We start from the raw sequence: 17,604 nt of genomic DNA, 5'->3' as shown, positions 1-17,604 counted from the left end.
ACATAAAACCTTGGGCAAGTTATTCTATTTCATGTGCTTTAGTTTGTTTACCTATAAACTGAAAATATCACCATCGAAGTCATAGATTGCTCTGATCATTAAATAAGATTATATATATAGAATATTCAGCACAGTATGTGGCCCCAGCCAGTCTCAACAAACAGTAGTATTCAATATTATTGGTGATATGTCAATTATGTAACCAAACACTAACTAAAACAGCCACAACAGAGGCGCCTGGGTGGCTCAGTCAGTTAAGCATCTGACTTCGGCTCAGGTCATGATCTCGCCGTGAATGCATTCGAGCCTGACTTCTGGCTCTGTGCTGACACTGTGGAGCCTGCAGCCTGAAGCCTGCTTTAGATTCTGTGTCTCCCTCTCTCTCTGCCCCTACCCTACTTGCGCTCTGTCTCTCAAAAATAAGTAAATGTTAAAAAAATTTTTTTTATAAATAAAGCAGCCACAACAAAAACAACTCTGGCTGGAAGACAACCAGGAGGCTGCATCTTGTTAAGTTTCATTTACAAGCTTACTAGGAAAGGCAGAGAGTTTCATTCAGGTGCCCCATGAATGACAAAGATGAGGTCATTTCATCGTTTCCCTGAAGTTTCCTTTTACTACTCAAAACCACTGAAAGGAGCTTTAGACACACTGGTGTCAGCCAAAAATTATGTCACATTCATTCACTTAAAAGATCTATAGGAAAGACATTATTAGCATTTTTCATAATAGTAAATGCCACTCCTGTGTAAAGGCCATGATTTTAAACCTTTCTACTACACACCACAGCTTAGTGGCTTACAACTCCATCTCTACCAGTGATTTCACTTTAACAACATGACTGAGCTGAACGAGGTATCAGAAAATCTGCAAATACTTACTGAGTGCCAACTATGTACTGGTTACAGTGCTAAGGATACTCTTTACCCTTTGGGGAACTGATCACTTAGAACAGCATTCTCCAACCTGTCTTTGTCACTCATTTTACACCATGAGCTAGTAATATTTATATGTTTATATATACATGTAAATAGTGACATATATGACATAAAACAATACTCTTACACTCTGTTCTTTTCTAATCTAGTTGTATTTTTTTATATGCTGGTTGTGATGACTAAAATAATTTTTGAGACACTAACTCACCACTGGAAACACTGTAGCATGGCATACCATGCCATGCCTCTTCTCTGTTCTCTGCCCCATTTGAGCAGTACAGTGTTAAAAGCCTCAACTAGCTCAATGTGAATACTCAACAAAAGTGTACATACATTCAACATTTTCCTCTGGAAAAAATAAAATGAACAGTCTTCAATTTTTCTCAACCTAAGATTTCCTATTACATATCACTTGTTCTGATGGAATGCAACCAAAAATAATAAAACCTAATTTTGATGATCCTCTTGTTTATTCCAGGAGGAAGAGAACAGCCAAACTTGGTGCCAAATCGCCTCGAAACCAGGAAACATCAAGCAATTTAGCCACACCTCTCATTCCTGATCATTCTGGGGCATCCTGAATAGTCATAAAAGAAACAGTTTCTATCACTTTAACTCTGTAAGATGACAACTTCCCAGAACAAAAGACAATAAAGCTTCATTAATGCTGGCCACATTTATTTGGAATTTGGCATAAAAACTTTAAACAATTTTCACCCACATTTACAACTTTGCCAGTCTAGGAAGAAAGAGACTAATGAGCAAATTACGGACAAAAAGACCATAAGAAAAATGTTTACCTTAATTAAGAGAGAACAAACTCATCTAGCATTGCATGCCACACAATCATAACAGTGTGATAAATTCTCATTATAAATCACTTTTATCTATTAAGGCAGGTCTGGAAGGACTTCTAGCTGGCAAAACAGTCAAACTTGTTCAAAATGCTATCTATACTTTAATGAAGGTGCATTTACTTTAAAATAGGCTGTGATTCAGAATAGCATATTAAAAATTTTAATGTGTGCCTGAAGTTATTCTGTTAGTAAGGTTTTACAGTATTAAACACCTTAATCCTTAAGTGCTGTCCTCAGAGACATAAACCACTGATTTTTCTATTCAAAGCAGAATATTCTAGTACTCTGAACCTAAGAGTTGGAAAGATTTTTATTTTCTTCCACTCAAAATAAATGTATGCTATATAGAAGAAATACTATATATTGCTTTATTTTTCTTCTTCATGACAGCCCCATTAGGACAACCCTAGAATTGCCTACTTCAATGTTAATTATATTGAATCTTAAATTCTTAGTTCTTTCTAGCTGTAATGAGAATCAACCTTCCAATAATTTCAAATGCTTATAAATTTTTAAAAGGTCCATAGTCCTTACTTAGTTTCGTATGACAAAACATGCCCTTTCCCAAAATGCCATGCTTACTAAGTGGAAATATTTCTAATACATTTTTTTCACTGTATTCTATATGGTTAAAGAGAATGGAGGAGTAAAAGGGAATGAGAGAAGGACGAATGAGGGGTAGAGAGAGGGACAAATTTTACTCAAAATTATTCTTTACACAGGCACTGAACAATGGTTCATCACTCTAAACTTATTCATGCTAACTACAAAGATGACAGAAACATAAAATTAATGAATCCATAAAAGTGCAGTTTTTGGAAACCAAGATGGACATTATCAAGAAAAAAAGGACTGACTGTTGAGGGACTTTTGCCTGTTTTTCAATAGCAATCATCACCCACTACCTTTCAACATGGTCTTCTCAGTAACTAAGTCATAGTATTTCCAAGTCAGATGGTGAGATTTTGGCTTACAAAGTCAGCTTAACCATAAAAACCACCAAAGGAACTTGTTAAGTATATGTTTCCTAATCTCACCATAGACGTACTGAACCAGCATCTCCAGAGAAGAATCTGAATTTCTGAAGTGATGGCAAATTCAGGTAGTTGGCTTTTTGCCTTTCTGCCAGGCAGCTCCCTACCAGCAATTCAACCAAAGTAGCCATACAGCCACTCATTTGGCCACTCTACTAAAGGATTGATGGCTTAAAACATAAAGCACAGGACTAAATTCCAATGGGGTAAAGAAAGGGGCAGACTGGTAGCAGTAGCCATGAAAAATGTATCTCTAGGCTTATATGTGCAACCAAGAAGATCAAAACTCTAGAGAGTGAAATACAACACAATCCATGGCTATATTCTCTCTAGCATCATCTGGGGATCGTCTGTATATTCCAAGTCATCACACCACCATGGGATTTAGAATTTAATAACCATCTAAAACATGGCATGAATCCCTAGATACATTTATATTATTGGATATCTTGAGTAGTACTACTTTAGAATAAAGAAGGTTTAAAATAAAGACTAACAACTGTTTTCTATACAACATTCAGAGGCAGATACCCACATCAAATGGGAGAATTGCCTTCAAAAGTGCCTCCTGTCATTTTCATTTTATTTTTACTTATTAAAAATCATAATTAAACAAATTTCATCTCTGAATTTAAAAAACTTTAACTTAATATAGGTATACACATATCAGGGATGTTAGCCAAAACTGATTCAGCAGCTGTGTGTTTAAGTAACAAGAGCAACTCAAATAAATTCTGAATAGTAAATTCCTCTGAGGAAAACTTTTGATTTTTTCTCTCTTCCTTGAGCTCAATCTCTCTCTTTTGGCACATTCTACTCATAATACAGTACTGTGTACATTCATAGCACTTCATAAATAATAGAAAAATAAAATGATGTCTGTAGACATAGGCCTGGAGGGATCAATTCTTAGGCACAATTCCAATGGTTAACTTTAACCATGGGAAAATTATGCTAAATGCCCTCAAAACATACTGCCGAAATATTTTTATTTTCAAAGAAAAATTTATAATCAAAATGTGGAATATAGTTGGCTATTCTGAATGGGTTAAGTGTGTCAATGACTGGAAACTAAGCTAAAACATTAACCTCATCTATTTTTCTCCATATTATCTAAAATCTCTAAAATTGTAACCACATTTTGAATAAAAAAATCAATTCCAAGTTTCTCATGATAATTGGGGGAAAACACAGCATGGGTAATGCAAGAGAATAAGCCATCTAAAATTATCTTAAATCATTTTAATATTCATGTTTCCTTGGGGATTTTTAGAGACTGATCAAATTACATTTTGATTAGGATAGTAATGAAGTCCATCACATTTTTTAAGTAAAAATATCTGACAATAGGGAAAAAGAATCCAATTTATGCTCAAGTTCCAATTTATTCAAGTAGTAGGCTAGGAATTTTTAAATGGCCACAAACAACCAAACAGGTAGGTAATCCACTAATGAGTAATTTCTTCTTCAGCATGATGAGTATAAAACATCTCAACGCACTGAAGATTGAGCATATATCCTACAGCACTTGGCAAATGCAAGGTGTATACTAGCTATGTAATTATACTTGGAAATTCACCATGCTTTCTTATGACTGATGAGAACCCAGGCTTCCCAGCTCTTGCCACCACAATCAGTCCACTGAAGTCCCGCTAACAGTACTCACAACAACAACCGTAGAATAATTTACATTCCATGTGATGAGTAACTAATAAAATGAGATTAAAGGAAGGCATTCTAAACTAAAATAAGAAAAGAAATTGAGAAATCCCGCAATGTTTATTATTATTTAGCAATAAAAGTCATAGGGAGAAGGGGAAGCAAATATGAAACCAAACAGCAACAACAAAAAAACTAGACCACAACAGATAATGTTCAGCTTGCATAATCATTGTTTTTGAATTGTTTGATGGTATCTCTCATTATCTCCTAATGACTGTATACCCAACAAAGTTTGTTCAGACTAAGGTTATACTTTGGAAAACGATTCATAAAAACATATACTGGCAGGTCACTTGAAACTACTATGTAACCTTGGAAGAAAACTCAAGGTGCCTGTACTTCCATTCCTGACCATCCATGCATTGGATAGTGTGTTCTAGAATAAAGCAGAAGAAAGGCCACCCAAGGGAAATTCTCAGCCTAAAAGAGAAATGTAGCACATTCGTCACTGTTTGACAGATGAAAAGAAGAAGCGTGCAAGAAAGGAAATCTAAGGTTTGTACTACATTGGAAAGAAAAAAAAATTAGCTATTAAATCTGTGTGGTACAAAAAAAGATGCCTACTGTATAAACACTGGAAGTTTATGTATTGAAAACACTTTATTACACGTGGAGAGTTACCATTACTTATGGCCACTGAATGAAAGGGCATCACTGAAATCATAATTTGCTATGGTATCTCCTATAAAAACATTTCCATTATAATAAAATACTTAATTTTTTTGGTTGTTGGATAAAAGGCATAATTTTCAATTATGATAAGCCTTCCAAAATATTGCTATTACACAAATATTCTGGGACATATGTGGTAAGAATAAAGGTTGATTTTCTCCCGGCAAACTTCCAGGGTTTTTTTCCCCAGTAATTCCAGTCTCCATTATCAAAGCCACCAATTGCACCATCTCTCATGATTTACCTTTCTTGGATTTGGCTCCAATCTTCAGTTTTGATGGCCAAGCAATCTGCGTATTTGTTTCCTCCATGATCTGTAACAAAAATTAAGAGAGAAAAATATTGATTCAATTAAGAGCTTGTATTTACAGTTAAGATTCTTCTAAAAAAATTATTTTCAAGTCTTTAGTCTCATGCTGATAAAGTGATCTCATCTTAAAATAATGCAAAAGAAAAACTTGGTGAAAAGAGATACTCATTTTTATAAGCCTTTAATCTATTAAAAATATTCAAGTATATTTTGTTACTCCCAGTGTTCCTCTCCGTGATGCTCCAGAATTTTAGCATAGAGACAACAAAACCAAAAGTACATGAACAAGTAATTGACCCCACTTGACGCCAGAACTCTCAGAGATGCTTGCGCTGAATAAAATTCCCCAAGACCATCGCCAACAGATTGCAACACACCAAACATAATCCTTGTAATACAAAACTACGTGGGCTAGGCCATACTAAATGAAGATTTTTTTTTTCTGGAAAAAAAATAACAACTTGCTATGGTCACATTTGTATTTCATTAAAACTGATGAAAAACCTCTAAATACGACATCATGTCCTAAGGCTGCATTCCCATCATCCTTCGCCTAGTGCAAAATGGCATCTCTGCCCCAGTTCTTTTCTGCTTCCATGTAGCTAACACAGGCCAGGGGGCCTTGGACCCAAATGTGCCAAGGTGCAAGAACAAGTGAGGGAAACAACAACCACAGAGCAAAGGCAGTAGATGGCAATTAAAAAAGAATAACCAAAAAATGTTCATCCTTGTTCCTCTCTTATCACATGAATAAGACTAGATTAAGGTTTACTTTTGTACCATGAATACAAAATTCACCAAAGAAATTGATAGAGCAAACAACTAAACAAGTTAATAGGCAAATAACAGCAACTAGCATACATTAACCACTTCAAATAGTAGAGTAATATATACTTTTTAATATGGACTTAGTGTTAGTTAACTAAACAAACTAAAGGTGAAGACAACTAAACACAGTGAGATTAATAAAAAATACCTTTATCCCTTCAGCACAGTCTATGTCTTATGTAGACATAAGGCTACATGCTTAACATGTTAACGTGCACTGTACTTCACTTAATCCCCCTTTTCACAGCATAAAAGAACTTTCAGCAGATGTTTCAAACAGGCAGCTCACAGATGCACTTTGTCTACCCATCATAAGGTTTTTAAAATGTGAGCCAACATTTTTAACCCTGGGAATTTCACATAGAAATTAAGATTTCTGGTTCTCTGGAAAACTTGACAGATTAGCACCTGGAGCTCACATTCCCACATGGCAACACTTGGCTGGCACTGAGGACCAGATGCCCTCTTCTGTCAGGTCCAGGAAGGTTCTGGGCTGTACCCCACAGCCCCCACTGGGTCTCTCACACTGAGGTCAAGAGCCACTTGCCATTATCATCACATTTGTGTTACTCACTTGCCATTTATCATGGTGTTTATACTGCTATTTTTCTCAGAGAAATATTTCTCTATACCTGTGTATCTCTATTAAAGACTGAAAAACAAAAATGAGGTCACACAGTCCTCACTAAGTCAATGTACTGGCCTGGCCCTGAAAGTAGGTGAACTTGTTACCCCGACCCTATAAGACCTGGACCTGCTTCTTCTCCTCCCATCTCATGTTGTCCTTGTTAATGTGCTCTAATCCATATTTCAAAATTAAGTAAATAAATATTATCCTCTTCAGTTTCTTCTGCTTCCCAGGAACATGCCAGCAGGCTTCCCCCATAGGGCTTCTGTGTCCACGCTCACTCGCCCTTTCCACTCCTGCATGAACCCAACTGGAATTCTTCTTCCCATCTCTCTGTGCTGACTTCTCTCCTATCCCTTACTGTATTCTGAAATTCTATTTTCTGTATTTACTTGTTTATAATCTGTCTCTGCAAAATAAAAGCTCTCTATCCTACGCACAGCAAGCACAGGATATATTTGGGTAAATGAATCTTCATAGCATGCTTACAAAGCAGACTTCTTTATTCCTCACACAGGCAGGAAGCAGTAGAGTGGAGATAAAAATGCCAGGCTATTTGTAAAGACCATATTTTTTTTTTTTAATTTTTTTTTTCAACGTTTTTTATTTATTTTTGGGACAGAGAGAGACAGAGCATGAACGGGGGAGGGGCAGAGAGAGAGGGAGACACAGAATCGGAAACAGGCTCCAGGCTCCGAGCCATCAGCCCAGAGCCTGACGCGGGGCTCGAACTCACGGACCGCGAGATCATGACCTGGCTGAAGTCGGACGCTTAACCGACTGCGCCACCCAGGCGCCCCTGTAAAGACCATATTTTAATGACCAAACCATACGGAACATAGGGTCTCTTTTTAAAACATGTATATATGCTTTAATATTTGTGCATAACAAGTGGCTTTAACATCCTACAAATATTTATCAAGAGCCTACCTAGGTTCCACAAGTTCCAGGACCCACAGCTATGAATAAGATACAACTCCTGGCATCCACAAGCTTACAGTCCAGTCAAGGACACAGATAAAAAAGCCAACTGCTTAACAGTAAACCAGCTGCTAGCACAGGATCTGCTCACAAGGGCAGCTCACACAGCCACTATCTTGAAAGGGCCAGTTAAGGGAAGTGGTTAATAAAGGTTCCCTAAAATATAATCTATAAAATCACTTAAGTCCTGAAGCCAAGTAAAAGTAAATTTCTGGGTAAGTTCAACGGTCACTGAATGAGGGGAGGAAGCTCCAATTAGGAGGGACTTCTCCTATAGTCCGGCTATAGTTCCAGCTACTATACGTACATATATCTTCAAAGTGACTAAAAATTTATTCAGAATTTTCCTCTAAGTTGCTTTATGCCAAAGACATAAAATGGAAAAATGAGACCATACTATATATAATGCTGTTGGTGGGGAAGCATTATAATTTGCATACTTTTCTTTTTCTGAATTAAATAACTTGTCCATTTAATCCAGTAAGTTATGTTGGGTGCCACAATTATAATACTATTATAGAGAAGTCTCCTTGTCAACATATGGTGGCAAGACATAACTTTCTAAAATCTTAATCATTTGCAGAAGTTCCTAGAAATCACCCTGCATAAGTATTATCTTTTTATTAAATACCAATAGATGCTCCATGATGGAAAATAATATGCCAGAGATAATACCCTAGTAGTAAATAACACCCATCAAGTCAAAATGCTACTTTACACACACTCCCTCTAAGCTTCCCACCAGTCTGGAGTCTCCACAACCTACCCGCCTCGACACTCTCTGTGAGGGGAAAAGAGACTATCCCAAGCTTAGTATCCCTACCTCTAAAACCGGAGTTTCATCTTCCACACCACATGCTCTCCAAAGTTCTATGACTGGCAGTCAATGTCAAACCTTACAGAGAGAACAAATTGCTAGTTGTTGGAATCTAGCACCTGTAGCTGACCTTCTCTCTATGTTTAGGGGGAAAAAAAAACAAACAAACAAAAAAACCGACTCCATTGAATATCATGTGTAGCCAGTCAATGCCACCCACACAGGTCATTCACCAGGCTGCAGTCCCCATACAGAGCTCCAAATGGATGCCTTCTCAGACATCCCTTTATTTGTTCATCACTGTGTGTAATCTGGTCATTAAGAGAGGGATTCAAATACCAGCTCTGCCACTTTCTAGCTATCATTTTGGGCAAATTACTTTTATCAGCCTTTTATTCTCTGTATAATTATAATTATAGTACCTACTCATAGAATCGTTGGTTTTGATAAGAAAACATGTGGAAAACCTCAAACACAGAACATGGCCCACAGTGGTTGTTAGATAATATTAACCCCTGTGTTAATTACACATACATTACTTTTGGTCAGGCACCGTCCTGGAAACTAGGGATATGACAGCAAACAAGATGGTGTTTCCCTCCAGGATCTCATGGTCTAACAAGGGAGAGGACAGGTTAACCCATTTTTATGTACTGTGTGTCAAGTTTCAGAATGAGACAGGGCAATATGAGAATATATAGAGGGAGTCCTAGCCCAGTCATGGGCAGTCAAGGAAAGTTACCCCAAAGAAATGCCTATTAATGCTGTCACCTGAAGGAAGAGAAACAGCTAGCTGGATAAAAGGTAGGAGAAAGCATCCCACATAGAAGAGTACATGTAGAAAGGTCAAGGGGTGCCTGGGTGGCTCAGTCGGTTAAGTGTCCGACTTTGCCTCAGGTCATGATCTCACATCTCATGGGTTTGAGCCCCGCATCAGGCTCTGTGCTGACAGCTCAGAGCCTGGAGCCTGCTTCAGATTCTGTGTCTCCCTCTCTCTTTGCCTCTCCCCTGCTCTCACTCTTGTCTCTCTCTCAAAAATAAATAAACATAAAAAAAAGAAAGGTCTAGAAGGAAGGAGGGTAGGTACTCCAGAGGATTTGAGGGTGATTCAGTGTGGCTGAGGTGCTTCAAGGCTCACTTCATAAATCCAGGACAGCAAATGTGTCTCACGTCTTCTCCTCCCTCCTATGGATGTGCACATGGACATGCTCACAAAGACTTGAAGACATGACATAAATCAAAGACATACAGGACCTGTGCTTGGCTACTGCTCATTACTCTAAGAACCAGGAAAGTAACTGCAAATAGGAAGAGGCAATACTTACTTCACTTTTAGGAAGTCAAAATTCCCCTTAGGAAGTTATCAACGAAGCTTTTTAAACTATCACCTCCAATGACTCCAAGTCAGTTCCTACAGCACAGTCACTGCATACTAATAGTTGGTTTTAGCCTCAGCCAGTTATGGAATAGTAGAGTGTGAAAGGGCCTCTAATCAGGGGGAGGAGGAAGACCAGTTCTCTGGTGGGAGTGTTGGGGGAGGATGGTCCAGGAAGGCCAGGACTGAAGCTGGATTACCAGAGCAGGGGCTGAAGCATGAGCCCTGGTAGAAGAGGACGTAGACTGCAGGGTGCAGAGGCAGAAATCAGGGCACTAAGCAAGTGAAAGGCTCTGTGTACAGCAAGCTACTTTTTAAAAAGATGTCCTAAATGGACATCAAGACAAATAGGAAGGTAAATCAAGGTAAATAAGGGAGCTGGAAAAGGTGAGGTCCAGAAGCTGAGGCCTGAAATCAAAGAAGCCACAAAACCTCTGGGAAGAAAATGACTCTCTTATGTCTCAAAAAAGGAAAAAAAAAAGAAATTCTAAAGTGACTTCCAGCTAGCTTTTTAAAAACAATCTTATTATGGCCTTGTTTCTACCTTCACAAAATCAAAGCCCAAAGAACACACTACTAATTTTGAATCATTTTCTATACACATTAAATCACACTTTAAATATTTTAAAGACTTATATTAACTCATTATTCTGGATGATGTACATTAATAAAGCAGCTAAAGGAGATCAGTGGAAAAACTGGGATTTCTCCTAGAGGAAAAAAGTGGCGGCGGTGGCGGGGGCGGGGAGGAGCTAGAAAGCTTACAGATGAGTTACATATATTTTTCAAGATGTCCCTGGGCTTCCAGACAACCCTGACGTAAGTGCTTACTTTCCATTTCAAAGAGGCCATGTCTGCCTTAAGAGCTCTGGTGTAGATACAAGCGATATAAATGTCACTGAGTAGACTGGGTTGTTGACCAGTGATGTTTAAAGTGTTAAAGTGATGTTTTTTTAAAAATCACAGAAATGGGACCACTAAAGCAGTTAATCTTAAGGATCTCATAATGGATGAAAACACTGACACCTTTTCAAAAAAACATTATATACTTTCCACAATCCAATTAATTTCTACAAGGAAATCACATTACAGAAACCCATGTTATGCCCTAATTCTTAAACAAGTCAGGATACAAAATGTTCAATTTGCATTCAAGGAATAATTCAATTAAGTGGCTAACAGTGACCAACCCCTCTCCAAAAAAAATAAGATGTGTGAAATTTGAACTGAAAGTTGGGAAACACACTTAAAATGGCTAATGCTTCCTTGTAGAGCAAGGTCGCCATGCATTATCATGGCAGTTAAGCAAATGCTTTGGTGTGCAAACCACAAAATCTCCAAGAAGAAAATGATTATCTTCTGTCTCAGGGAGAAAAATCCTGGAGTGAGTTCCAGCTAGTTTTCTTGGTTTTGTTTTTAATATCATTGCCCTGGTTTCTACCTTCAAAAAAAATCGAAGCTCAAATGTTTACTGAATCATTTTCAGTAAACACTAAATGACACCTTAAATGTTTATTCTAACTGATAATTCCGGGTGCTATATGTTTAAGCCATTTCAAATATGTCAATTTCAACTTCAGGACACCTCCATTGTCAAGACAGTATCTTCTCAATTCTGTCAATTTCAGCTAGGTTTCTTTAATTCATTATAAGCAGCAATTCTATATGTCATGAGGAGAGATGAGATTTTAGAGGAGCTTATCTAAAGATGAAATATTTTGAAAAATAACTATTTTAAGTTTATGTTGTCAAACTTGCTATACTCATTACTAACAGAGGATTAATAATGGAAATGTAATTTAATTCTTATGCTAATTTCAGATCTGATGAACAGAAATATTTACAGTAACAAAAGTATTTAACCCAAGAATATCAATTTTGAAACATATAAAGCAATTAAGATTGTTGACATCAGAAAGAATATATACTTTTTAGTTCATCTTTAATAGTTACTCTTTCATGGGGCACCTGCTCAGTCAGTTTCAGTCAATTAAGCATCTGTTCCTTGATTTCAACTCAGGTCATGACCACACAGTTCATGAGGTTGAGCCCTGCATCAGGCTCCTCACGGCACGGAGCCTGCTTGGGATTCTCTGTTTCCCTCTCTCTCTGCCCCTCCTCTGCTCATGTGTGCATTCTCTCTCTCTCTCTCAAATAAACTTAAAATATTTTTTTAAAAATAAAAACCAAATAAAAGTTACTTTTTCATGATGAAAAATGTGATGAAGATAGTATCCTGTGGATATGTAACAGCTGTTAACATCTTTTTAATTCATATTTGTATTTTGTAAATAGGGCATAACGTACCCTGATCAAAGAGTAATAGCACTGCTTTTTTTTTATATTAAAAAGGTACCTAATAAACAAGGAATCATATATTCCTGTTTTGGTTTTAGTTTCTATGGGGAGTATGAGAAGGAAAGTTGGCAAGGGAGCATAATGTTTACATGGCCTGGAATTTTAAATTTTTTTAATTGGAAGAAAGTTCTATCAGCTATTGAAAAAAATTTCATCACAGATTTATTTACAAGGGATAATTTAAGTAATTTCACTTAGCCAAAATATTTTGCCAAAATTAGAATAAAATAAGTTAAAATCCAATCAAAATCTACATGGAGTTTCATCCATGATAAAAAAAATAATTATTTATATTTTTCAATGCTCAAGTCATAATAAATGTTTTTTCCATCTCCAACAAATTCCATATTAATACACCATGTGGAAAGAGAACATATCTACCAATATTCACTATACTACAGATTCTGCAAGTTTGCAGCAATTACAGGATAATATCTTACAGATGATGGAAACCTTTGCCAAACCAACAATTCTACTAACATGCTTATTTCACCAAATTCTTCAACCCAGACATAAAGTTAAAAATCCACAGGTAAGTAAACACAGCATCTCAGATCAACCAACGACAAGTCTATTTACGCTGTCTTTACTCGAAATATTTATTCTTGGACCAGGAAAAGAACACTGAACACTCTAACTTGACATTTATACTCTAAACTATTGAAAATTCATCATTCAAAATGGCTGCCAGCTGGGAGCCATCTGCAGCCTGCTTCCCCAAAAAACTAGCTCATCTGTGATTCTAGTTTCCTTTATATCAATAGAGAAATAGGTCTATCCTCATGGAGAAGGCTGTTTCAAGTTACTTCAGGTACTAATGGGTTGTGAGTCAATTTGCTGCATTTCACAATGAAGGGAGCTACGTGAGAAAAGAGCCAACTAGAAAGCCCTGAAAAGTGGAGATGGGAAAGTAGTGAACTTCTCACACGAGGGGGTGTCTAAAAGCTGGGGATGTTTATTTTGCTGAGACATTAGCAGGCTCTGTTGTATTTCATTTTAAATCAACGAAATGCATCTCACCGACTCAGTTATTTGTCATCTTCAGAACAATTCCTCACATTTGTCTAATATTCTTATACATTTCCCATGTATTCCTCACAATAATCTTAGAAATCAGATAAGTGTAACCTATTTTGCAGATAGGCATGTGGCAAAGTCCAGTGAGAATCTAAATCACATGACTCCCTGGCAAGGGAAATTTCTGCCCCACTTGGCTTACAAAGTAAGTGAAAAATACCACATATTTATGGAGGCAGGGGGGGACATCTGAAAGCCCAACCTCCCAGAATTCCACCATGAAGTGCTCACTAGCAGCAGAGTGGCTGCCCCTCAACACTCTGATTAACTAATGACAGAATAATCCAGAGATAGCCCCAGAATGGTTCAATCCAGGAAAGGATCACCACCTCCATGAACATATGCAGCATATCGGATGCATTTTGGCTGTCACAATGACACAACAGAGGGCCACACTGGCACTCACTGGCCAGGGCTACAGAAGCTGAACTTCCAACAAAGAGCAGGACAAACCCACTCAAGATGTCCATATACGCATCCTGGCTTGGCACAGTTCCAAGAGCCATAAAGTTGCCATAGCTTAAGTAAATGGTGCCAATCCCCCAACAAGACAAGATTACATACCAGTTAACAAAGTACATTAATTGTGAGTAGTTGCGTCAAATACACATTCTGCTGCCCTCTCTTTCAGGATACAAATCACTACATCTTTATCACTGACCAGTCATGCCACTTCTTTCAAAGTCTGTGGGGGATTACTCACTGCACATCTGTAATCAGTTCATGCACAGATGGCAGACCAAGGAGTTGTACTGACTCCTTGTCTCCCAAGGTAAGAAACAATGACATTTTACAAAAAATGGATAATCAAAAGTGGAAACTGGCCAACCACGATGAAAGTACAGCAAACAAACAGTGAGATTGGAAGTGAAATCTGAGTCAAATGTCAGGGGTACAGAATCTGGGATGCTGGGAATGAAGACGCCATCGCTATTAGAGAGGCTGTGATATGCAGCCAGAGGAAACTCAGTGCATACAAGCCTAGTGACGTAAATAATGAAAGTGGTTGTGACAAAGAGGAGCTGATGCCGGCAAAATACTACACATTAAAGAAACTCTGGGAGATATTTCACAACTTTCAAACTACAAAGGATGACATGTTGGAGTCGGATCTAGACTTACGGTTACCAAGGCACAGAAAAGATGCTCCCTCAGTATCATACGCTATACAATAAAAAAAGCACTGTTTCAACTATTCTTTTTCTTTAATTATTTTAATGTGTATTTATTTTTGAGAGAGAGAGACAGAGACAGAGACAGAGACAGAGACAGAGTATGAGCAGCAGAGGGGCAGAAAGGGAAGAAGGCACAGAACTGGAAGCAGGCTCCAGACTCCCAGCTGTCAGCACAGAGTCTGACACAGGGCTCGAACTCATGAACTGTGAGGTCATGATCTGAGCCAAAGTTGGACGCTTAACCAACTAGGCCATCCAGGCGCCCCAAGTTCCAACTATTTTTGACAAGTTTTTTTACCAAAAAAAAAATGAAATACATTCATTCTCAATATTTCTAACATTTAAATACAGTGCATTAAATAATTGGCTTTATTATCTTCATTTTCCTATACATTTATCACTAACAGAAACTTTTAATATTTTCACAAAAATGTTTAGAAGTTTGAACGTGTTTAGAACATGTTTAAAAATGTTTAGAACAATGAACATCATTCAAGTTTCCCAGTGATTACTGAAAACACTCTGCAGTTTCAGCCTGCACAGTCATTTTTATGGTCCCACGTTGCTGTGCAAGTTGAGGACTACCTTTTATGTCCTATTGAGAATAACTGACAAGGGGCTTCACACTGTTCCACACCATAGGCAAGCTTAAATAATCCATTTCTAGAAGTTCAGAGAACTCCCCCTTATCAACCAAAATCTAGCTCAAATATACCCTCCACTCTGAACACTCTCCCAACCCTCCTGGCCAGAAGTCATCTTTCTCTCTCCCCTCTGCACTCTAACTTTGTTGTGGCAACATTATAGTACTTATTTCTTTGCTTGTTTTTCCGATCCCACCAATAAAGTGGCCTCCCAATGGCCAACAAACTGTATCTTGTTCACTTCTAAACATTTGAATCTAGCACTTAGGATCTAAGAAGCATTGTTAAAATACAGTGATGGAGATAAGAAAGGTCAAAAGGAAAGGCAACAATTATCTAAGACTTTCCAATTACTTGGTACTTGGTAAATCAGACAGAGTAGAGCAGCTCCATCTACACAGTCTCCTTTAACTCATACAAAAAATGGTATCTGTTAGGAATCTGCTTATCAAAATAAATGAACTGAGTCAATATTCCTTAAATGAAGGTAAATTCTGTATCACTGACAGAATTCATTCTCCCAGGGTATGTCTGCATACCAATGGATAAAGAAACTCTCCAACTAAAATGTCTGAGGTGGAGAAGTACAGTGAGTGGCAAGCTGGGCCAAGTATGGGTTGTGGACAGTGGGAAGCCTAAGTTCTGTCATTTCCACTCTAGCCAATGGCTGGCACAGGCTCAGGGGCCCACATCTGCCCATTGTAAAAGATGAGCCAGATTTCTGTATTAAGTCTCCTGATTTTCTAAAAATTTTTTTTAATATTAATTTTTGAGAGACAGAGACAGAGCACGAGTGGGCGAGGGGCAGAGAGAGAGAAGGAGACACAGAATCTGAAGCAGGCTCCAGGATCTGAGGTGTCAGCACAGAGCCTGAAGCAGGGCTTGAACCCATGAACTGCAAGATCATGACCTGAGCTGAAGTCACACACTCAACTGACTGAACCACCCAGGTGCCCTAAATCTCCTGATTTCTAAATGTGACCTATTTCAATTATTTAAAAAACACTGTGGGCCAGAGAAAGCATGGACCCTACTACTTTCTGACCTGTGCTCCAAACCAACAAGAATTTTCATGGGGTATGAGTGGGTTATTTGTAATGATCTATGTTAATGAAGAACAGGTTTCTTGGTTCCCCTGGGACATAAGGATCTGTGATTCTTAATGCTATTTCATTCCCCAACTATCACTTTATTATAATTCCCCAGAAAGTTTAAATATATCTTTATCATATCTATTATCACAAGTGTATAATAAAAAGGTTAAACCTGAACTATCTAAGTTGTATATAACTTGAATATAATGGTTTAATAGTACATATCTTGGGTAAAAAATGTAATAGTATTGATATCTCTAACAAAATCAAGTTACCAAACTTTGATTGTTAACTTTCTAGCCTCTAATTTTTCATAAGCCCATTATTCTAGTTACATGATTTCACATTATATGCTTTTTTAGGCAACACATTTTACCATCCACATCACCTTAATCTTCTTCAAGCAAACAATCCTACTTAGCTCAGTAAACCCCAGTAGGATTAATGCTGACTGATATTGACAGATTAGCACAAAAGCAGATCTATAATGGCATCCCTAAGACATTAATAAGATAAAATTCTATGCAGGCTGTACTGGGTAAATAGGAAACGAAGTACTAGGTTTGAGAAAAGTTTGCTTTAAAAAAGGAATAATGAAGAGGTACATATTGGTTATGCTACTATTGTAACAACTCCAAATGTCAGTTGATGAACACAAAAGTTCCTCTCTCCTGTTAAATGGACTGCATAGGTCAGCAAAGGGCTTGGTTCTCCACAATCATTCAGCGAGCCAAGCTTATGGAGGCCTTTCCATTTTATGGCTGCCCATCTAGAATCCATGGCCTCCTATCTCCTTTTGGAAGAAAAATAGGAAGAATCCTGTGCTGAACTTTTACTACCTTGGCCTCAAAGAAAAACACATTACCTCCCTCACATTCCATTGACCATAACTACACACATAGCTCTACCAATTCAAAAGGAGCTGGGTCATGCAGGGGGCAATTAGAGTATTTGCTGGGCATTACTGTCTCTGCCAGATGGTTCTTTATTTTTTAAGTTTATTTATTTATTTTGAGAGAGAGAGAGAGAGGGAGGGAGGGAGGGAGGGAGGGAGGGAGGGAGGGAGGGAGGGACAGGCAAGGAGAGGCAGAGAA

At 37.8% G+C, this 17,604-nt stretch overlaps 1 protein-coding gene across 3 annotated transcripts in view; it reads right to left on the bottom strand.

Annotated features, from left to right (window-relative positions):
* The window catches only part of BICC1 (BicC family RNA binding protein 1), a 299,149-nt gene that overhangs the window by 117,118 nt on the left and 164,427 nt on the right, over nucleotides 1–17,604 (bottom strand). For all 3 annotated transcript variants that reach the window (XM_058696372.1, XM_058696373.1, XM_058696371.1), the window contains exon 3: nucleotides 5,468–5,537. In XM_058696372.1, the coding sequence (XP_058552355.1) occupies nucleotides 5,468–5,537 (70 nt within the window). The remainder of the gene's footprint in view (nucleotides 1–5,467; nucleotides 5,538–17,604) is intronic.

The sequence above is a fragment of the Neofelis nebulosa genome, chromosome 13, assembly GCF_028018385.1.
Source record: "Neofelis nebulosa isolate mNeoNeb1 chromosome 13, mNeoNeb1.pri, whole genome shotgun sequence".
NCBI classification, from domain to species: Eukaryota; Metazoa; Chordata; class Mammalia; order Carnivora; family Felidae; genus Neofelis; species Neofelis nebulosa.
This window is presented reverse-complemented; position numbering and strand designations above follow the sequence as displayed.